Raw genomic sequence first — 23,400 nt, forward strand, 5'->3', positions numbered from 1 at the left:
ACCATAAGACCAGATAAAACAAGACACTTTCTGTTCAGTAAGGTATATTGTGTTTTGAAAGCGCTTGAAGAGAAAAAACCCTTATAATGTAAAGTGTTGATTTTTACAACCAGATATGTAATTTGGAAAGACTTTAAAGACATCTGACACTCTTGTTTTCTCTCATGGGAGCTGGGTATTTGACCAATAAGACAGTATACGAACAAGCCTGTGGGCAAGCCTTCAGGGGCGGGTTGTACGAACGGGATGCGATCCCGGATCCAGATCCGATCTTGATCTCAATTGTGTTGTACTAAATGGATCAGGGCTCAATCTGAGCTCAGATCCAATCTCAAAAATGATCCTGCTTTTGAGCAGGATCAAAGCTGTATACTTCATCTAGTTCCCCGGCGTCAAACACGCAGATGGCGGGTATTTAAAGACAGGCAAAAGCCGTTAGAGGTTTTTCGGGAGGAAGACGTATGAAACTGGTATAGATTAACGGCATGAAGCATGTTTAACCTCACAGACATAATCGATCCTGTTTTAGGACCTACATCGAAGCACAGTCATACCTTACCAAAACGTTTGAAGCTGCGTTTAGCGTTGAGATTTTTTGCAACCGGCAGATTTCAGCACATAGGTAACATTATCGATGTAGACAAGTCTGGTTCAGCACAGATAAACAACAAAAACGTGACTTACATTATTTACTAAGATTTGCACATTCAAATAAACATACAATGTTCAACTGTGCATTCTGCTTTTGTGTCTTTATGGTGAAGTGTAGTTTGTTGTGCGATTAGGGTTGTATTTATTGTAAAAAATAATGTAAAAGCTCTTATTTCTCCAGCACCCCTGTTGCAAACTATTGTAGCAACTCCACAGCTGTGCAATGCTTTGAGAAGTGCCACTAGACATTTCTTAAAACTCACCTTTTTAAAAAAGCTTTTAAGGATCTCTTATTCTTAGTTGCAATTTTTTTTTAAATACTCTTGAGTTACTAATGCTGTATTACCTGTTTGATCTTGTCTGTTTTGACTGTTTGACTGTTTGGCACTATTGGGTATGAGAAAAGCGCATTATAAATAAAATTGATTATTGGCTAATTATTATTATATATTTTTTGTAGTTAAAGAAACGCACACCAGTGCAAGAAACTGCAAAGGTTGTGTACTTTGTGAGGTTTTAACAGATCCAATGCGCCCTGTCCTTGATGGAAAATGTTTCGGCTGATGGACTACACCTGATCGTGTCGGATCCAGTGGCAGCGATATGCAAACTGACATTAACATGCATTGGGAAATGTAGTGAACAGCTAAGCTTATTTAATTAATAAACTCATCAGCAATAGCACAGTATAGTTTTCTGAAAGGTTTATGATTATCATTGTGTCATTAGAGCGGTAGAAATTCGAACAGCCGCACAGAGACTGACGAGCCGGTTTATGTCAATAGGAAACTCCTTAGTTACCGCACTGATCAAACAATCGGATCAGCGGATCCTGATCTCGATCTGCTTTGTACAATGCTTTTTCATGATCCGGATCCAGTGAGCCTGGATCCGATCCTGTTTTCTGATCCTGTTAGTACAACCAGCCCCTGATGACTAACTGGCAAAGGAAACGAGGGAGGAACATCCTGGTTGGAAAACTGTGCCCAAACCTGCTCCTAGGGTGGAGCACCACATGAAAGTGCATGAAAAGTATTTGGATGTAACAGTCTTGCATTCGTAAGCTGATGCTAATCAGTATCTCTATCATTCATACAATAAATAGATGCCTTTCTTTTAAACAATTCAAACAAAAACAATTTTTAACACAATTCACCCAGAAACATGCCTATACAAACTGAGAAATGTATTAGTATTTAAATTTTCACAAGACAAAAGACCTACCTTTCATTTTCACTATCATATTGTTTTGACATTTTTCAAAAGATAAGAAACCTATGAGGTCTCATGTACAATGCTTTTGTATTGCTATAGGTATGCCCTCCGGTTACCTTGGGGATCTCCTGAGCTCTCAACTGAGGGGGTTTATTTTGTGCTTGAACCTTAAGTACTTATGGTTCAAAAAGCATGTTACCGAAATTCCCCTTTGACATAAGAAATATTACTTACTTTATCATAAATGAACATCAATAAAGTTAAGATGTAAAAAAAATAAAATTGTATGCCGAAATCACTGATGTTTAAAATAAACTTCTTACTTACACACCACTGATGACATCAATCGACTGTGTTTTTGCCCCATAACCGACTTCCTCCAAGTCAAGAACTGGTCCCAGCACATCGATGTTGCTTCCTTTCATCCCAAAGTCTCTTTCGGTGTACATTTTCAAATGTGGAGATAAGAAATCCTATGAAAGGAAAACAATGTAATTAGACTCTTTTGTAAGAATGAATTTGCTCTACACAATGAGTTCTACTCATTGTTATCTTATTGACTACATGAACACTTGTTAAGGGTGATTATTTAAATGTTAAAATAAACACCATCAGCCATTCAATAAATGTCAGTATCTTCACTGGAAGACTGCCAATACGCTTCAGTATTAGAAATGTAGTAAACCAGGATTTAAGATTTTTATATCTTATCTGCATCACAAGGCTGTTTAAAAAAAGAAACATGCAGCAGATCATTAAGTCAAACTAGTTTTGCTTTTCTTTGGAATTTCAGGTTTGTTTTCACACACAGGATAAAGCCAAGAACAAACACCTGTATTTCAAACACTTCATAAGGCTAGAAAAGAATGCCATCCTATGAGTTCCTTGCATTCCGAGAGGCTGGCATTCTACATTTGCTTATAAGAGGTCAAGAAACTGTCAAGGACTAGCATTGCTTTCTGCCTTCTACAAGTCATACAATCACCTAACACTGTGCCATTGCCATAACAAGCTTACTGCAGTTTACTTGCAGTAACAAACACACACAATGTATAGCATTACAAGTGTCTTCTTACAACTGTTGTTAGACTGAGTGGACACAGAGTGATTAATGCACAAATACACTTGTTTCATCTATGCGTTATGACTGTGCAGTGTACAAATTTGTAACAATCATTTTTATGTTTTATGTTAATATTTCCATTTAAATACACTACTCAATTTGTGATAGATTTGTGATCATTATTATACTATAGTTCTGGCTCTTGTAGGTAGTTTGAAATGTCTGTGCTTCTAGTATTAACCGTATAATCGCCAGTCATTATTATTATTACTACTCGATTTCTTAGCAGACACCCTAATCCAGGGTGACAAATGTTAAAAGATATCACATTATTATTATTTATTTTACATTTACCCATTTATACAGCTGGGGTACAACAGCAGTGACTACACCAGAGATTGAACCCACAGCCGTGTGCTCCAGAGTCCAGAACCCTAAACACTACTCCATTTGTTCAAATCGGCTCAATAAATTATCTTTAAGAAATATACTGTGACGACTTTGGTGTCATTTATGTTGTTGTACCATACCATTACATATAGTGTGCCTTCTAGATTTAGCAAAGAAAAGTGTACAATGTTTTGTTTTAGTTTTGTATAAATACATGACACATGAAACAATGTAAGACTATCAGTGTTAGATATAGGGCTGGGCGATATAGTGAGTTTTTGCATTATTGCATTATTGTATTATTTTGGGCGAAATTCAAAATGCTTATATCGCAAGTATCAAGTTTTTGTCATTTTTATGCAAATGTATGTATAACGGCAGACCCAGAAACCATGGAATGTGGGAGGTGTAACCATTTTTTTAATTCAATCAATCACTTTGCAGGAAATGCTTTTCAATCTTTGTGGCCAGTCACTTGCAGAAGACACTTATCCGTTTTTTTTTTTTTTTTTTTTAATTCGGCCAATCACAATGGAAGTGAATAAACAAAATAATAGTTATTAAATGTTTGAATAACACACTAAAAACAGAATATATATACACATACATACACACACACATGGTTTCCTGCTGCACTATTCAAGCTAACCCTGCTAACACACAATGTCACCACAACATTGTAGCATGTATGTTAGCTGGGAACCGGCACACCTGGCCAAACATATGTGTGAGTGAAAAAAATTTTACCAAAAGAAAAATTAAAGCACAAGCACACATGTTCTGCCCCGCTCTCGTTGCTGGGCTAAACTCGATCTGCAAGCACCCCCGACAATACGCCATCGCACCCCCCACCCCCGTTAATTTAGCTGTATATAATTTGTATAAAATTAAAAAATAATTAAGTTTGTTTGAATTTGAATAAACTGGAAAGCAATGTAAACAAATGCAGAATGTTTCACTTTCTTTATATTAAGATGGTGAAGTGGTACAACAGTTTTTTTATATTTTTTTATCCGTATTATAGTAACTATTTTGTATTCACATGTGCTGTTCCGGTAAGCAGAATCGAAACGTGATTACAGAGAAATGTACCCATCTAGCAGAAGTTAAATGCGCCAATTTAAACCCAGATATGGTAAATCTACCTGAATCTATACCATTTTACAATGCATGTGATTACTATTACTTGTGTTATTGTTCTTATGTGACATATACATATACACAGTATGAGTTGCTATGTAACCCATAACAACATAAAACACGTAATAGTAATCACACAACACTTGCGCTGTAATGTGTTGCATTCTGCATATATTTACCATGACAGCCTGCATGTGGAATTTGTTAGTTTTGCATATTTAATGATTAAAAAAATACTTGTTTGAATGTCTTTGGTCTTATTTTGTAGCTTGTTTGGAAAAAAACAAGAAATAGAGATCTATATCGTGTATCGCCCAAACTTCTAAAAACATCAAGATATTATTTTTAAGTCATATCGCCCAGCCCTACTTAGATATCGCAAAAATATTAAAGTACAAATTTTGAACAAATATGCAAATATGTTGGACAAATATATTTTTGCAAAGTACAATACTGAAACTAGTATTATTTTCATTAATTTCTGCAACAAATACTGAGTGTACACTTGCATAGACTTCAGTAAAGCCGTCTTCTTTTTGCCACAATGTACAGCATGGCTGAAGCTGCCATAACTAAATATGCCTATACAGAAAGTATTTACACTCTTGATCTTCTTTCTTGCTTTTCTTTTTCAAAACTCCAAACTTCACCACGTAGTCTCGCTCCTAAATGCCCTTCATACAGCGTGCGATTGCATCAAGATTTCATCTGATTTCACCCAATGAAATTCGGATTTCATTAAATCCAACTAAATCTAATACATTCGGATTGCGGATTTCATTGAAATTTAATATTGTATCGTGGCCTTTACTTATGATTTCGGTAATGAAGAATGGTTTGTTACATTAAGATTACAAAACAGCAGTAAGAAGTATCGCCCTTGCCACAGCAATTCCACAGTACTTACTGCCACTACAGGTCGTAAAGACTGGAGCTGTTCATTGCATGCTCCCCAATCTCTCCAGTCCTGATACTCTCCTTCCTCTAGGACATACTGATTCCCCTCGAACCCTGCTCCTTCATAGCCTACCCAGCTGCAAAAGAGCATGAAGCACATACACCCAGTGTGAGCCAACAAGATAATGTTGATTCATTTTCCCTGCATATGGAGACACAGTACAGAAAAATTCTAAAATAAGCAGTTATTCCCAAACAAATCGGTTTGATACAAAATGTAGTATTGAACTTGGGGCTCAAGTCCTAATGCCCAGATTGAAAATTAATATATTATACGGCTCTACACTCACCTAAAGGATTATTAGGAACACCATACTAATACTGTGTTTGACCCCCTTTCGCCTTCAGAACTGCCTTAATTCTACGTGGCATTGATTCAACAAGGTGCTGAAAGCATTCTTTAGAAATGTTGGCCCATATTGATAGGATAGCATCTTGCAGTTGATGGAGATTTGTGGGATGCACATCCAGGGCACCAAGCTCCCGTTCCACCACATCCCAAAGATGCTCTATTGGGTTGAGATCTGGTGACTGTGGGGGCCAGTTTAGTACAGTGAACTCATTGTCATGTTCAAGAAACCAATTTGAAATGATTCGACCTTTGCGACATGGTGCATTATCCTGCTGGAAGTAGCCATCAGAGGATGGGTACATGGTGGTCATAAAGGGATGGACATGGTCAGAAACAATGCTCAGGTAGGCCGTGGCATTTAAACGATGCCCAATTGGCACTAAGGGGCCTAAAGTGTGCCAAGAAAACATCCCCCACACCATTACACCACCACCACCAGCCTGCACAGTGGTAACAAGGCATGATGGATCCATGTTCTCATTCTGTTTACGCCAAATTCTGACTCTACCTTCTGAATGTCTCAACAGAAATCGAGACTCATCAGACCAGGCAACATTTTTCCAGTCTTCAACTGTCCAATTTTGGTGAGCTTGTGCAAATTGTAGCCTCTTTTTCCTATTTGTAGTGGAGATGAGTGGTACCCGGTGGGGTCTTCTGCTGTTGTAGCCCATCCGCCTCAAGGTTGTACGTGTTGTGGCTTCACAAATGCTTTGCTGCATACCTCGGTTGTAACGAGTGGTTATTTCAGTCAAAGTTGCTCTTCTATCAGCTTGAATCAGTCGGCCCATTCTCCTTTGACCTCTAGCATCAACAAGGCATTTTCGCCCACAGGACTGCCGCATACTGGATGTTTTTCCCTTTTCACACCATTCTTTGTAAACCCTAGAAATGATTGTGCGTGAAAATCCCAGTAACTGAGCAGATTGTGAAATACTCAGACCGGCCCGTCTGGCACCAACAACCATGCCACGCTCAAAATTGCTTAAATCACCTTTCTTTCCCATTCAGACATTCAGTTTGGAGTTCAGGAGATTGTCTTGACCAGGACCACACCCCTAAATGCATTGAAGCAACTGCCATGTGATTGGTTGGTTAGATAATTGCATTAATGAGAAATTGAACAGGTGTTCCTAATAATCCTTTAGGTGAGTATATATCATCTCCATATCTGCCTGCCGTGGAATGCTGCAGAACTGTTCAGCTGTGGAAGGATATTTTTCATGCCATTTCAGGTGTTAAATTAACTCATGACATTTTTTCTATTTGAAATAAATAACTGAACGGCACTTACAGTCCCCCTAGAATTTTAATGGAGCCAACAGAACTCAGTTTCTTTGTCCAACAAGGTGAAATCTCAGAATTTTCATCTTTCTCTTTGAAGCTGAAAACATCTTTTTCGATTTCCATATACTCCCCTTCAAAGCACGGTTTCTCGTAAACAATAGCCTGTAACACAAGAGGTCGAAAGGTCCATTGCAGGCACAATAAAAACCTTAACCATTCAATAGAACAGGTCTGAACTAGTCCATGCCTGTCTGTCCAAGAAAATACTTAGCATTGCTCTCACCCTCACTCACACACCATTTCATTATTTTTGTTTCCACACTGGGCCTTCCAGGTTAACAGGATGTGTGCCACCCTTCAGTACACACCAGACAGAAATATATCAATTTAATTTGCAATTACTTCTCGATGTTCTATACTTATAATGACTGCTTACTTGTTACAACAAACATTGGGGAAAATATATTTACTTATTTTCTTAATTGACAAGTAAATACCAAAGATAAATTAAACAAAGCTATGTAAAAATCATAAAATGGTCTTTGTATTTACTGCAAAAATATAGTAAGCTTACTTATTTTGGTTAACCCTAAATAATTGCATTGAAACTAGGAATGGTTTACATTTATAATGGTGAGCAGATGTTTAAACCTCAGAATACAAAAGAGATGCATACCTTTGGTTCATTAGGATTCTCTACCTTTATTCCACCCTGAAAGAAATATACAATATGTTAAATACTATTTATACTCATGTCGAGACATCATTGTTTGACAAAAAAAAAGTTCAAATGCCAAGACAAAATGAGGACAACTTAATTTCTATAAATAGGTGATGTGGGTTTGAGGTCATCAAAGTTTAAATTTAAAGTGATTTGTTAATTACAGTAAATTACATAATCAATGCAGTACATTTACCGATCTTCACTAAGTAGTATGTACATTATAAGTCCTGTAAAAGCTGGATACACAGAAAAAAACTAATTAAATACCTTTCAATGTGATGTGCAATGTTAAATATGTATAAACCATTTCCTCTGATGCATAAACTTAAGAGCAAGGAAAAATTAACTCTCCTCCTCCTTTAGTTTCATACTACATGTTGATCAATTACCTGTACCTGAAGCTCTCTCTCTGAGGTGAATCAATTTCAGTAACATAATTTTAAGCATTCTTGGAATTTTCACTCGTTATCAAATTCACTTTATTAATATTATGCAAATTCCCACATGCTGTTTTGGGAGTAGGGTGAAAGAGCTACCATTGGTATAAACAAACAAACAAAAGGTCATGCAGCCTCAATGATAAAGTAACAGCAGCCATTGTAAAACACCTATGTAAAAACACAAATTAGTTAAAACGGCTTGGAAGTTGTGAATAGTCACCATTTTGAGAGGCCGGAGAGATCTGACGAATGGCTCTGGGAAGCCCCATGTCTCTGGCACAGGATACTCTCCTGGCTCCAATACAGAAAGACATCCTAGGAAACCTGGCTGATCAAAAACCAGCCAACTGACAGATACAAAAAAACGACAGGGTAAGAAACAGTACAGCAACTGTTCACTACACAGTGTATGTCAGTTTTAAAAAGACAATTAACAAGCAAATGGGCATCTGAATGGCACAGACAAAAACTAATCCTACCATGCAACTGAGGTTTCTTGTTTCTTTTTTATTAATATACATATTCAGTGTTATAGTATAGTAAGTTATATCCAGACATCCAGAGGCTAGAGGATCAATTTAAGTACATACATTTTAAAGATGTAATTTTGTACTTTGGCATCTGACAATAAATTAAAACTTGATAGGATACAAGTTTGTACTTTAGAGATTCATTTGATTGGTCTAGTCCTTCATTTCATTTCAGCACTGTGTTGAAAAACGGGTTTCCTTTCATCTGAAGCAATACAGGAAAAATATACAATTCGTTCCTCTTTCAAAGTGGAGAACATTTGGCACACAACAATGACTCAACTTCGAAAAAAGCAGGCAGTGCTGTAAGAAGTCCTTGGCAACTTATAAAAGCTAAACGTGCACAAGCAAGCTAAACATTCCTGAGAGAGGGGAAGCTTTTTTTGCTTAAGAATTTTCAAAATGCTTTTAACCAGCAGTTGTGCGCCTGTTCACGATAACACATGCCTCAGAAAGGTAAACTACTACAAGTCAAGCAAATTCCACTTTAAAAATAAAAATAACATAAAAAAAATATCACACTTACATGCCAGAGACAACTCTGATGGAGGCAGTGGTTTGAGGCAATCCATAAGTACAGGTTTCTATCGTATCATCAAAGTATGATACCAGTCTTCCCATCCCTTGTGGGTCTGTGAACAGGTCAATTTGGGGTATGGTGTAGTCCTGAAATTTAGAAAAAATATCTGAACACAAGCATGTCATGGCAACATTTGTTTTTAAATTATAGACTGTATTAGTATAAAATGAAATTGTTTTATTATAAAACTTAAAGGAAACTAAATAAGTGTGTAATATACTTTGACAATTGTCATATAAATCAACTGATGATAAAGTCTATTACCCGTGACAACCATCATGCCAGGACGGCAGACATGAAGACAACACACTGGGTCTTTATACACTGCAAACCCACAAGGTAACAGCCACAAGATTGACTGTTGCATAGCAGTTACAATTCACTTTGAATTTACCCAAACCTGACAGTACTTATAGAGTACAGTAACTATGTCCTAAACCTCTGCTCGATTTAGGTCACAGTCAGACTTTACTTGATGGGTACATGGTAGAAAAATATTGAATTTAGAACTAATATATAATCACTTGGGAAAACAAAAAAGCTGTTGCATCCAGATCTCCACAGAGGAAATATTTTTGCAGAGGTGAAACAAAGAAAAAGTTCTCACCTTCACTGCGTGTCTGATGGAGCCAATTACCATGGAAGACGTAGGTACAGGTTCACTCTGAGTATCTGCATTTTCTTCGCAGTCAACTGCATTCCAGACATTTGTTAACTCCATTGGCCCTTCCTCCAAAGCTATTGTACGGCCTTCGAAATTGATCTTTTCATATAAAATCCAACTGAAAGTATTTGTGAAATGTTAGGACTGTACTGTGTTGGTCAGGGCTGTACTCCCAGCTTATACCAAAGACACAGAAAACCCACACATGCTGCATGACAAAGCATTTCCATTATGATGGTATTTTACTAAATTAATAACTAGTAATTAAATAATTTAGTAATTTATATTGAAAAATACTGTACAGGCAGAATATTGTAGTTCTTCAAGGAACTTACCACCCTCTTACCACCTGGACTGATATCGCAGGTGATAATTTCAGTGAGGTAGCATCTTTCACGTCTCTGAAGATTTCAACAGCTTCTCCTCCAAACTGTGGTTGTTCATAAATGACAATCTGTTAAAACAATAACCAGGATTGGTGGGTCAGTTTCACGTATCTTGTGCCACGCAAAATGGTCTAGACTTTGCAGGCTGTGCTCCTACCTTTCCAGGCCGCTTGTATGTTCTTTTTTGATCTAGAAGAGGCACCTAGGATAAACACAAACAATCACATTTACCATTGCAGTAGACAGTAATGTGTGTTTTTTAAGTTATATTGTTAACATTGTAACATTGTGCATATGTAGGACATATGTTGGTGACCATGTCAATCGCCTTGGATAAAGGGATCTGCTAATTTTAAAATAATCGAAGTAAAAAAGACAACTAAATAATATAATATGAGGTATATAATATAATGATGAGGTTGATAAAGGGTCATTCTGCAACTTGCTTGTATCTTATTAAATCAATCTAATAGCATGATAGTAAATTTAAGGCTCAAAATACTGTGACCAGCCAATACCCTATGAATACAAATCCTCTCCCTCACAGAAATGAATCATCATAGTATGAAAGATGAGAAGCAGAGTTGTGTAACTACCACTGACATTTCTACAACGTGGCCCGAGTAATTCTGCAACAGTATGAAGGCAGACAAGAAAAGGCAAGAAGAGAATCCTTAGTTTTAAGTCAAACAAAAACAAGTCTCCTAGCAAGAGCGTTAGGTTACTTAGAAGAAAAATAACAACTGTCAGATTAATAGTAGTTGTTTTTTGCCAGGAATGTGCAAGGAGGCAAACCTATTTTGCATAATGTACACAGTGTTCATATCCTGTACAATACTTAAGTTAGCAAAATGCACAATCTTGAGTTTTGAAATATTACAAAAACAAATTCCCTGATATTTTACACTTACCCCAGGTCCTTCGGTGAATATGCAAGGTCCAGAGGCTGGAGCTTCAAAGAGGTTTGGTATGTGTGATCCTGAGAGGTCAGGAGGAAAGTTAGGCATTCTGTTGTGATTCGCATTACTATCAAAATCCATTCTGAAATTATGGAATTTAGTTTCTGTCATCTGCATGTTAGTTTCTGAACTCTGTCCTGCTTTCATTTCACCTGGTTTGAGAAACTTTTCAACATAACTTGGCAGTTTAATATCATCAAATGATGGGAGTGGGAAAGCAGTGGGCTGGCTGAGTGAGTCACTCGTTACAGACGATGGCTTCTCCTGCTCTGGCACCCTGCCAAGCACCTCTGTCTGTGTGGTGGGAGGCAACTGATGCAGAGCCGTGGCTTGTGCTCCTGGCAGAAATGTTGCTTGGGAATTGGGAAAAATCTCATTGCTGAGAGCTGTGCTATTTGTTGTCATATTTGTTTTTGAAGTGTTTGAGGAGTTCATCAGACTTGAAAGCACAGAGCTTCTCTCCAGACGGGATTTTGCTTTCCCAACATCCTCTTGTACTTCTTTTTCTTTGCTAGCAGTGTTGGGAAATTCCGGGATTGTCGTTTTACTTGGAGACTGAAGCGTCTTGAAAAGCATGCTCTGCTCTGTGCTGGCTCGCATGGGTTTCAGCTTGCTTTTTGTTTCACTGCTTTTCAGCTTGACTGACATTGCTGGAGTTGGGTCTTTACTTCCTTCTTTTTTTCCTAATCCGAATTTGAAGAAATCAGGATCGAAAGTTTTCTCAAACCGGTCTTCCTTTATGGGTGGCATGGCAAATGGTGGTGATGGCACTTTGAGACTTTTGGGCTTTTTAGGTGGAAAAGAAAAGGGGCTACCACAATTCTTGATATTCTCTATGAAGCCCTCCAAGTCACCTGATGAATCCAAACCATTGTCCTCACTTGTACTAGTTTCAAGCTTTCTTTCTGTATTTTTTTGCTTTCTTCCAAAACTGTGATCCACATCTAACCAACTTGATGGAGTGTCTTTTGTACCGGATTGCTTGTGTTGTGTGGTCTCAGAAGGCAGAGGACGTTTCTCCCCAACAGAATATTGTGGAGTAGCTTTATTCTGTTTACCTCCTGGCATAGTTAAAGTTTCCTTTGTACTTTTAATGGGTTTCTTATCCTGGTAACTCACCTTTTCCTTTACTGGAAGTTCAGAACATGCATTGGAGCTTGTGATAGTACCATCTGTATGAGGTAAAATGGGATGAGCATCTTTATTTTCATTTTGTACAGAACTGTGTACATTTGAACGACTGGGCTGCCTGAATTCCTCTTTTGCCTGCTTTACCGATTCATTTACGGGCTGGACAGAGGCAGTGGAATCAAAAGTGGCTTCTTTCTTTACCGACTCATTTACAGGCAACCGATCTGTAGTTTTATTAATCTCAGACTTATCTACTTGCTGGCCAGAGGCAGTGGAATCAAAAGTGACTTTCTTAACAGATTCATTTTTAGGCAACACATCTGCAGTTTTATTAATCTCAGAATTATCCACCTGCTGGACAGAGACAGTGGAATCAAAAGTGACTTCTTTCCTTACGGATTTATTTTTAGGCAACACATCTGTTGTTTTACTTGTCTCAGACCTCTCCACCACCTGCACAGAACTAGCATGTATATTGGCTTCTTCCTTTACACCTGTACGTTTTGAGAACGATGATGGCAACAATTCCTCTTCTGTAACAGTTTTCTGCACAGAACTAGATACTTCATTGACAGTTTCCAAAGTATTTGCAGCAGGATTCTCAAGTGCATTGTTCTTGTCAGCAGTGGGCATCTGTGAAACCTTGAAAATAGCATCAGATTGCTCAGATTCAGTTATTTCACTTGTCGCTTGAACAGTGTTATCAATCTCCACATCAGTACTAGACTTGCTTCGGTTCTGCTGCGATTTAGACCAGGTTTTCTCCTTTTGTACGGAAGTACTCTCGGGATGTGTCTCGGTATGTTTGGCCTGATGAGGCTCAGGCAGTTCACCTCCAGTGCTCTCACTGACACTTCCACGTTGTACTTTACCTGTTGCCATTTGATCTGATGATGTCAGCTTTGTCTCTGTTGACACCACTGTGCTCTTTGTCAGTCTCTTCAGACCTACAACCGATTCCCCTTTAACAGATATACTTTCAGTTTTAGTATCAGAAGTGTCTTGTGTTACAGTTGCTGCTTGAGGAATGGTATCAGACTGCTGCTTGGTGGAAGTCTGATCACTGGGCATGAGGACTTTTTCTGTATGTACGTCAGTTTGCTTGCTTTTTCCAGGCTGTGTATTGGATGTGGCCGATTCAACTATGGGTTCAATTTCAACTGAATCATTGACAGACTTCTGTTTGGTGGGACTGCTTTGATGAGGTCTAGGCAGTTTGCTTCCAGACTGCAGAATATCAGCTGGGTCTTTGGGGGGACTTTTCTGACCGAGTTGGGGTAATTCTCCGACGCTGCTCAAAACAATCTCCTCAGTTTGTGCGATGTCATGCTGGAGTTCCTTTTCCATCTGTAAATCTTTGGGGTCAAATTTTTGCTCAGTGCTCATCTTCATAGGAGATGTTGGGGATTCACTTGCTGCACTCTGGATTTCGCTGTTCGAGTGCTTTCTGGAGGGAGATTTCAGAGAAAGTCTAGGCAGTCTGCTCCCAGTCTGTGGCAAATCTGTGGGTTCTTTAACAGGACTTCTGGGTCCAGGTTCCAGTACTTTATTAGTATTCTTGTCATCAGTGCTTCGAGATTTGTGTTCTCCTGGGGTTTTCTGGGCAGCTGAAGGCAGTTCATTACTTTCTTTCCCAATACTGTTACTCCTTGGCTTTTTGACATGATGATCAACAGTAGGTAGTTTGCAAACACTAGTCTCTTTAACAGGCTCACAGTGCTCTGATGTCTTAGGTAGGTTACCCTTTGGAGATGATTGATCAGATGGTTGTTTTGTGGCATCATCACAATGCAAAGAACTGTTTAAATCATTCACCACTTGTACTGTAACAGTCTTTAACTCTTGTTCAGCAGTGATTCTTTGAAAAGTCTTTTTAACCTGTGCAACCTTTCCCTCCTTACATTCAGAATACTCAGTGCTCTGATTGATAGAAGTAATCGTTTCTCTTGGGCTTTTAGCTTCTGAGCCCTCCTCAAAAGGATCATGATTTTGTTCAATGTCTTCAGTTTTGGCAGCCACTGCGTTATCCTGCTGTAAAGTTGACATTATCACACTAGATCCCGACCCTGCTCCTTCTTCAGCCTGTAGGTTTGTTTCACTCTGATTAATTAACATAGTTACCTTCTGCTTTGTAGTCACAATTTCAGACTCAGATTTTTTTTCTTCTTTCTTTTGTGACTTTGAGTCACTGTTGTCCATGGAAGAGGGAGACAAGGGTATTTTTGAAATCACATCCGATGATGATTTTTTGGGAATCCTTGACTTAACGGTCTCAGTTTTACCAGGTGTAGGTGGGTCTTTTCCTATGGAATCTGTAGAATCCTCTCTTTGCAATTTACCTGTAAGCCCTGGCTTTTGAAAGGAAAACATATTTGTACACTCCCCTTTATCAGGTTCAATTCTATTTTCTACTTGAATGGTCTCCACAGCAGATTTTGTCCGAGTACCACTTGTCTTGATTCTTGGTGATACTAATTCAGTGGGAGAGGTCAGTCTTTGCTTAGGTATATTAGAGTGTCCTCTTCTATCTCTATGTTCTGCTGGCTTGGTTGGTGATGTTGGAGAATCTTTGTTGCTGACTTCTGTGCTTCCATCATCACTTTTACTCTGGTCATCAACATTAACAGCATTCATCTTCTTGTCTTCCATCATGGTACTATGAGAAGGCTTCTGTATTTTCAGCTTCACTTTTCCAGTATATGTTTTGGCTGGATTGGCAGAGCAGCTTATGCTCTTTGTGACATGATAATCTTTGTTGACATAGCTTGTTGACTTCTTCTCAAACAGGCTGATTTTTTCAGAAATTTTGCCAGTCTTCTCCGATATAGTTTCTTTGTATTCTAATTCAACATTTTTGGGATGTGGAAATCTGCAAAAAGAAATGTATATACATGTAGTATATATAAGTAAGGTATCTGTTAAATAGACATTTTCAATCCATGCAGTCTTTGCATACATACAGTTAGGTCCATACATATTTGGATAGTGACACAATTGTCATCATTTTGGCTCTGTACGCCACCACAATGGATTTGATTTGAGGGTAGTTGCATCCAAATTGGGTGAAATGTGTAGGAATTACACCAATTTTTGTATATGTGTTCCTCCCCAATTTTAGGGGCTCAAAAGTAATTGGACAAACTAACATAATCATGAATTAAATTGTGAGTTTCAATACTTGGTTGCAAATCTTTTGCAGTCAACAACTGCCTGAAGTCTGGAACCCATAGACATCACCAGATGCTGGGTTTCTTCCCTGGTGATGCTCTGCCAGGCCTGCACTGCAGCTGTCTTTAGTTCCTGCTTGTTCTTGGGGTGTTTTGCCTTCAGTTTTGCCATAGAAATCAAAACAAACCAATCAGAGAGATAGCAAAAACATTAGGTTTGGCCAAATCAACTATTTGGTACATTCTTAAAAAGAAAGAATGCACTGGTGACCTCAGGAACACCAAAAGGCCTGGAAGACAATGGAAAACAACTGTGGTGGATGACAGAATAATTATTTCCCTTGTGAAGAAAAACCCCTTCACAACAGTTGGCCAGATCAAGAACAGCCTCCAGGAGGTAGGCGTATCTGTGTCAAAGTCAACAATCAAGAGAAGACTTCACCACAGTAAATACAGAGGGTTTACCACAAGATGTAAACAGGAAACCGGAAGACCAGATTAGAGTTTGCCAAACAACATCTAAAGAACCCTGTACGGTTCTGGAACAGTTCCGTGGTCTTCCTGGCCTTTTGGTGTTCCTGAGCTCATTTGGCCACCCCTAATGTTTTTGCTATCTCTCTGATTGGTTTGTTTTGGGGCAAAACTGAAGGCAAAACACCCCAAGAACAAGCAGGAACTAAAGACAGCTGCAGTGCAGGCCTGGCAGAGCATCACCAGGGAAGAAACCCAGCATCTGGTGATGTCTATGGGTTCCAGACTTCAGGCAGTCGTTGACTGCAAAGGATTTGCAACCAAGTATTGAAACTCACAATTTAATTCATGATTATGTTAGTTTGTACAATTACTTTTGAGCCCCTAAAATTGGGGGGACCACATATAAACTTGTTTGTAATTCCTACACATTTCACCCAATTTGGATGTAACTACCCTCATTAAAGATGAAAAGCACATTGTTTCCTTTCCAATCCATTGTGGTGGCCAAAATGATGACAATTGTGTCACTGTCCAAATATTAATGGACCTAACTATATTTACATAGTAGCACATATTTTCAAGTAGAAAGGACTAATAAAAATGCTTGTAATTGAGATGCTTCCTCCTTATCCTATCCTACTCCATCTGATGATGTTCCCCAATAGATTGCAATATGTATAACATTTTATATAGATACATATTTTCATTATTAATCCATTTATTTAGACAAGAGCAAGTACACTACAATTTGAATGCCACTGAAATTAGACAAACAGATTGGTACTGTGGGTGCCCTTGCTGCTTTATGAATTATTCAAACCATCATTCAACCATCAAAAACAAGGATTTAACAATATTATTTGGCAAACTATTGTTAAAATGCCTGAAGTTATTTAAGTCACAATTGGTACCATGGGGAATTGTTGATTTAGGCTATATAGTTTGATGATATAGAACATAAAAGAAAAAAAATTCAGTGAATTTAAGCCATTTTCTTAATGACTTGTAAAATACTGAATGATTAAGTAGTGTGGTTTCAACTTCTCACACACCTTATACTTGTTTTAAAATCATTAAATAATAATTACTTCTCCTTTCACACTTAATCATACTGTAGTGCCAAATGCAAATACAAACTATTGGTCAGGGAATATTTAGTTGGCCATTTTTCAATTGCAGAATGGAAAACTTAATATTTTCAAACTCTGTTGATAACTTAATTCATTTACATGTATATATACATTTTATATAATCATATATATCAAACAAAGACAAGTTTTGTTTTATTAAGAAAAGAAAATTTAAACATAAAACTTCAACAGAAAGTAAGGCTGTCTTATATTCAGGCCAATATGGCAATTAATATTGTGTATATATAAACTTTATGTAATGTAAGTTCTCTTTTATAAAATTATAAAATTACTTAATAATAATATTTTACATATTGCAAATTAATCCTTAATTCTTTTAAGAACATTCTACCAAAGAATTGATTTCAAACTATAGACCCTGAAAGAGAATTTCACACACTTATGTGTTGTGTATTCAGGGGAAAGAAATGCACCAAACAAACAAATAAGTTGAGGTCATGTGGCCTATATAGCTAATTTGGTTATAGATTAAACAATGCTGGTGAGAAAATGTTTTTTTAGTACAACGATTTTGTACACCACAAAATTTCAGGATTTAGGCATTACAGGTTTTAAGATTTACAATGTATGATTTGAAGTGCGGTTAGAATATTACCCATAAATAATGTATTTCCTAGAATAATCCTTTACTATGCAATACCCTAAAATGTTAAAAATAAGAACTGGAGTAGGCAAATTAATACGAATTACAAACACGAATAGATTTATCCACATTACAATAATGTTTTTGTTTCAGAATCACAGGTGCAGTTTCCTTTTGTTCAATACCAGAGTTCTCTTCAGAGGTAGAACAGTGACTTTGTTTATCTACCTGACATTCAAATCTCCTGAATACATGAATTGGAATTAACATATTGTCTGTGAGATCAATGAAACTCTTGTCTGTAAAAGAATACTTCATTAGAGCAGATACACTTCAAAAATGAAATCTGGATCAGCATATGTTGTCTGACATTTTGTTAGGGTACAGGTACAGGTGGGGGACATAAGGAGTAAGATGTTCTCCTTTCTGTGCTTCTGTACATCACTGATTTATTTACACACACACACCTTACATGTCTATTAACTTATTAATTTTACACGTGTATCCATCAACTATTTTCCACCTCACCTCCAGTGCTTGATGTTTCCCTTTTATTTCATAAAAAGGTCAAAGGCTGGAATTTCTTAATGGAAAGAAAATCTATGTATATTCCTGCTTTCAAATTGTCGTAGGAACAGCTCCATCAATTAATCATTCACTAAATAAATACACCAAGACGTCTGCACTTTGAACAGAATGCTTGTTCTTGTGGAGAAACCACGTTTCAGTCTGGGTCAACTGCCTTCAAGTCTCTCAAAGTATCATAACGGAGGCATACTCACACTTTAACTTCGGATTTCACAGGGGTCTTGCATTTGGCCTCTCCCGCTGCTGCGCCTCTTCTCACACTCTTCTCGCCATTCCCTATGTCCTCCTGGCCAAATTCAGAGCTCAAAGCCAATTTGTTTGAAACTACTCTGTCACCCTGAGCACCTTTCCAAGTGCTGGGTGATTCTGCGAGAGGGTCTAGAGCTTTCTCCTCCGAGGAGCCACTCTCTGCACGCGCAGCACTAGCAGCACTCCCACAGACTTCCCAGCATTCAGCGCTGTTTGTCTTTCCCACCCATGAGGCATCTGTTGTGGATACAGGCAGAGCTGGCCCACTGCCACGTGCTCCTATCTCAGACTGAGCAGTTAAGCTTCCTGTTGCATCTGTAGTCTCAGCACTGACAGGTAATGCATGAACAGGCCGTGTCAGGCTCTGTTGCTCTGCATTTCTTGTTTCTGATGTTGCACTCAAATTAGTTTCCGCCCTGGCCTCATGACGCTTTAAGGCACTATTCCCCGATTCAGGTGTCTGCTGCAGAGGCTCGTCGTTATTTTCCAGGGCAGGGATTGTGACGGTTGTCAAATCGTACTTTTCTTGCTTGTCAGAGCTGCTTTCTGCTTTGTCTTCGGACGGTTGCGGGCTGTTCCCGGGTTTCGGAGGCCTTTTTCGGCCTGAATTGCGCCTGCCCTTTTCATTTAAGGATTTCTTTCCCATGGTTTCAGTATCCACTATATGTAATGGTTCTGCAGAGATTGCAGGGACCCCTTTGTCTTCAGGTTTCAGGTACACCTCTACAGTAAGAACCGTAGTTTCTTTTCGAGTCTTTACTTCAGTGTCCTTGTCAATCTCTTGCTGTAGCGGACCTTTATCTGTGAATGGGGCAGACACCGACTTTGCTTTGACTACACCTGGCTGGACTGCAAGATGTTGCACAGTGGAAGCTTGAGATACTAAAGCTTGTGATGTACTCTCTGACTCCCGAGTACTGAAAGGCTCTTGTGAATTCGACTCCTCTGCCTGAGCACTTTCCTTACATTCTGCATCAACTCTGCTCACAATCTCAAAGTTTTTTTTCAGTGTCTTTTCAATAATTTGCCCGTGTGTGCTCTCAGGGCTCCTGCTTATGCTCGTCTCTTCTACATACACATGGAGTTTCTTGGTCTTTTCTCCTGCCTTTTTAGAATGTTTTGCATTCTCTTCCCCCCCAGTCTCTTCCTCATTCACGCCCAGCACTGTGTTCTGTGTGTGTGTGTTCGTCTCAGAGACCTGTGTGCTGCTCAGGGTTGTTTTTCCATAGCTAACAACCTCTGAAGGACGTGGAATGTCGTCTGTCTGTACTGTAGTGTCTTTACTGCTGTAAGTGGAGACTTCAACTATTTTTGAGGTGCTAGGTAAACGTCTTCCTGACCTCACATCAGACAAAGATATTTTAATTTCTTCAACTTCTTCCCTAGACGTTTCTGCCATATAGGGAGCCCCAGAATGAGAATCACTTAAAGGTTGTTTGACCTCTTCTTTCTCATTGTACTCAATGGCTTGTTCAGAAAATTGACTTGCATTTTCGGCTGGTGTATCAAAACCCTCAGTGGAGCCTTTGCTCTTTCTTCTCTTAGAAGAAAAAAAATTCCCAAGTCGTTCAAAGACTCCACTTTTTTCTTCCAATGAATTGCGTGACTGTTAAGAAAAGAGAAAAAGGATTGAATTGTTGTATGTTTTATACATGTCTTGTTTATAATTAGAATACTTTGAAAATAAATTACAGAAAAAGGCATTAAGAATAAGTAAATACATACATACTGGTGACCATTTAAAGGATGCTTGTTAAAGGTAATTCAGTATTCAATAATAATAATAATAATAGTTGTTGTTATTTTGGAAAATGCAATACATTTTGATTACTGAACAAAAAGAAAAAGGAAAAAAAAACTTGTATAACACATAGGCTACATTGTAAACAAATTAAAAGTTGATCCATGCAAACAGATTCCCTCTTTCATTCGACTTGGTTGAAAGCATGTATCCTAGGAAGCCAGTTTATTCAAATATTTAGAATTACCAATGCAAAGCATTTATTTGTCAAGGTATAACAAATGACTTGTTGCTAATAACACATTGCAGGTTACCTACACAACACTGAATTTCCTAAGATTGGACATTAGTTATTTTTCTTAAATGAAGAACTACAGTGAATTGATACACACAATCAGGTCATCAACAAAATTGTGACCAAACGATATTATTCTCTTCACAGAATCATCTCCTGAAAAGTAATATACTTTTGTGCAACAATATAGTTCTAATTTTGATAGTTAGAACTATTGTTTCTATATTGGATCTATTTGTTTCCAGACCGCTTTGATGTGCGCATTGTATTAATGTACAATAAGAGACTGCTATAATAATTAATTCAAATACATGTATCCTGGCAAAATAAATACATATACTTTAAATCAGTCAAAAGAGCAGATTATACCAAGTAAGCAAATTGCTGAATATTTTCACAATTTTCACAATTAACGATTTGAGCAGTAAATAAGCACGCAGGAGGGTGTAGTGTATTTTAAATGTTTAAATACAGCCAGTGAATCGATTTCAATTTAAGACAAAAGCCAATGTATCCATTAATTTCGTACACTGAGCAGACACCAAACTTTAAGCATCGGGAACTACTGAAATCGCTTAATATTTGTTTTCGAAACGTACATTAACCAAGCATGTTTTATAGGTTCCCTGGGATTTCAATTCTAAAAAAGACTTGATTTTAGCTGTACAAATTGCTACGTCAGTTATCCTACTGTATTTAAAACATTATACAACAACACAACATATCTATGGGAGTGTAAATTCTAGACAAGCACACACACACGTACATGCACATATACATACCATAAAACCCAAGATAAAGTAAAACAAAACCATCACATGACCGAGAGCTGCGGAATGAATGTAAACGCTGTATGCTGGATCTCACAGTACAGCTGTTTTACACAGGCCAGTATACGCGTTTGCACAGGCTGCCAATACAATATGGCTTTTGCTAACTTTACTCAAACATTACATATTACTATATTCCGATGTGTCTGACATTCAAGGTATTCAAAATACTTACGAAAGACTGTGTAACGTTTTATTTAAGAAAGCCTTCTTGCCAAGCTTTTCACAGATCACAAGAGCAAGTAAAACTAAGAAACCCACTTCATACAGTTCTTACTCGTCACCTTTCCCTTCTGGCAGTGCAACTTTGCAACATGTGCCTACGGACTGTAGCAGTTTGCAATGAAGTCCTACAGTTTTGATGTCCGATGACTCACTGTGATTAAGTTCATATTCTGCATTCCACAATACTTAGCGAAACAGCTCTGCCGAAGAAACATACCTCAACGTATTAATTCAAGTTAGAAATGATCCACTCCAAAACGTGTCTTATCACAACCGCGGTGTTATGGCAGTTATTTCTGCAACACCACACCTGCAGAGGTAACGACAACCAGACAGCAGGACCGCCAGTATTTCCAAGACGGGGAGAGAAGGAGACACGCATTCATTTAAAATAAGAGACAACAAGTGGGGTTGGCGAGGCGGCCGCGGGCTTGTTACTGGGTGCAGAAAGGCGCGCACGCATGCAGAGCTACCTGCGCAGTGACGTGACGCACATTCTCGCAGTTCTGCGCAGATCTGCACGGTCCCACCGATCCCATTGGTGAAGCAGCGCAGACCCGCGCACAACTGCGGGAATCTGCGCTACACAGACGCGAGCTACCTGTGCGGTGACGCTGAATTGTCTGGAAAGCGCCTGTGCAATATGAGCACTTCGCTGCATTGTGCCGGGTATCAGGAGTCTGCCTGTTCAGATCCACTTACCCCTTCAGTCTTAAACTAAGTATATGAAAAAAAAAAAACTTTTAAAAGAAAGGTTATTGATTTTCTCTTAAATAGCACAATGTTTTATCTATGCATTTGTTTATTTATGAAGACACAGCAAATATACAAACAATGTATATACAAATAACGTTTGTTAAATTCCTCACGAACATACAAGATATATTCATTCGGCAAAGCTGTTTTCACAAGACACCATCTAATCCCTGCTCCAGTGGACCCGGGATCAAATGTCTACTGAGAAAAGGCAGCGACTCCACTACTCTTTTCGCATATTCTTACAGCCAACCACTGATTTTTAAATGGCAGTTAAACTATTTGCAATTGGCTTATTTATTTCTAAACTATTGTGATACAGTAACAGACACACACACACACATACATAAGTATTAAAACATGCTATATTGAAATACTCTGTAAACTCCAATGTCACTTATTAACATTGTTCCTTGTATTTAAATCGGTTAATGGTTTGCATGTTGACTGATATATGTTACATATACCACTGGTTTTATCGTTGGAAATCCGCAATAATTCACCTGATTAACCTGAACTGCAGTTATGTTTACATAATCAAAATCTCATCAAAATAATGGACTGGTCCAAAACATAAAAAAGAAAACCATTACCGCTCCCAAATCACTTAACATTTCACACCCCATTCAGCCATCAGTAACTACTCATACAAGTTCTGACATGATGTTTTCAAATAGTACGGATTTAAAAGAAAGGGGGAAAACTATCAACTGCAAACTTTACACTTCAACAACAAACAAGTGCTCTCACCATATTGCCTCTCCTCGAATTCCTCTCTTTTTCAGACACAATTTAACCAGTTCAGCTGTAGAGATCCTCAGCACTGTCACTAAAGCCTATAGTAATATAGGACTCTTTTCCTTTCTACACAATTC

The 23,400-nt window shown here is 38.2% G+C and overlaps 1 protein-coding gene across 3 annotated transcripts in view; it reads right to left on the reverse strand.

Moving 5' to 3' along the window:
- The window catches only part of crybg1a (crystallin beta-gamma domain containing 1a), a 72,260-nt gene that overhangs the window by 12,038 nt on the left and 36,822 nt on the right, over window positions 1-23,400 (reverse strand). For 2 of the 3 annotated variants that reach the window (XM_066701605.1, XM_066701614.1), the window contains exons 3-13: window positions 18,624-20,284; window positions 11,288-15,335; window positions 10,534-10,578; window positions 10,326-10,444; window positions 9,934-10,108; window positions 9,273-9,412; window positions 8,437-8,563; window positions 7,729-7,764; window positions 7,060-7,214; window positions 5,367-5,493; window positions 2,194-2,339 (exon numbers count right to left, since the gene is read on the reverse strand). In XM_066701605.1, the coding sequence (XP_066557702.1) occupies window positions 2,194-2,339; window positions 5,367-5,493; window positions 7,060-7,214; window positions 7,729-7,764; window positions 8,437-8,563; window positions 9,273-9,412; window positions 9,934-10,108; window positions 10,326-10,444; window positions 10,534-10,578; window positions 11,288-15,335; window positions 18,624-20,284 (6,779 nt within the window). Of the gene's footprint in view, window positions 1-2,193; window positions 2,340-5,366; window positions 5,494-7,059; window positions 7,215-7,728; window positions 7,765-8,436; window positions 8,564-9,272; window positions 9,413-9,933; window positions 10,109-10,325; window positions 10,445-10,533; window positions 10,579-11,287; window positions 15,336-18,623; window positions 20,285-21,986; window positions 22,193-23,400 lie in introns of those variants that run through there. The other variant, XM_066701623.1, reaches the window with a different exon arrangement.

This window comes from Amia ocellicauda, chromosome 1 (assembly GCF_036373705.1).
Source record: "Amia ocellicauda isolate fAmiCal2 chromosome 1, fAmiCal2.hap1, whole genome shotgun sequence".
Classification (NCBI taxonomy): Eukaryota; Metazoa; Chordata; class Actinopteri; order Amiiformes; family Amiidae; genus Amia; species Amia ocellicauda.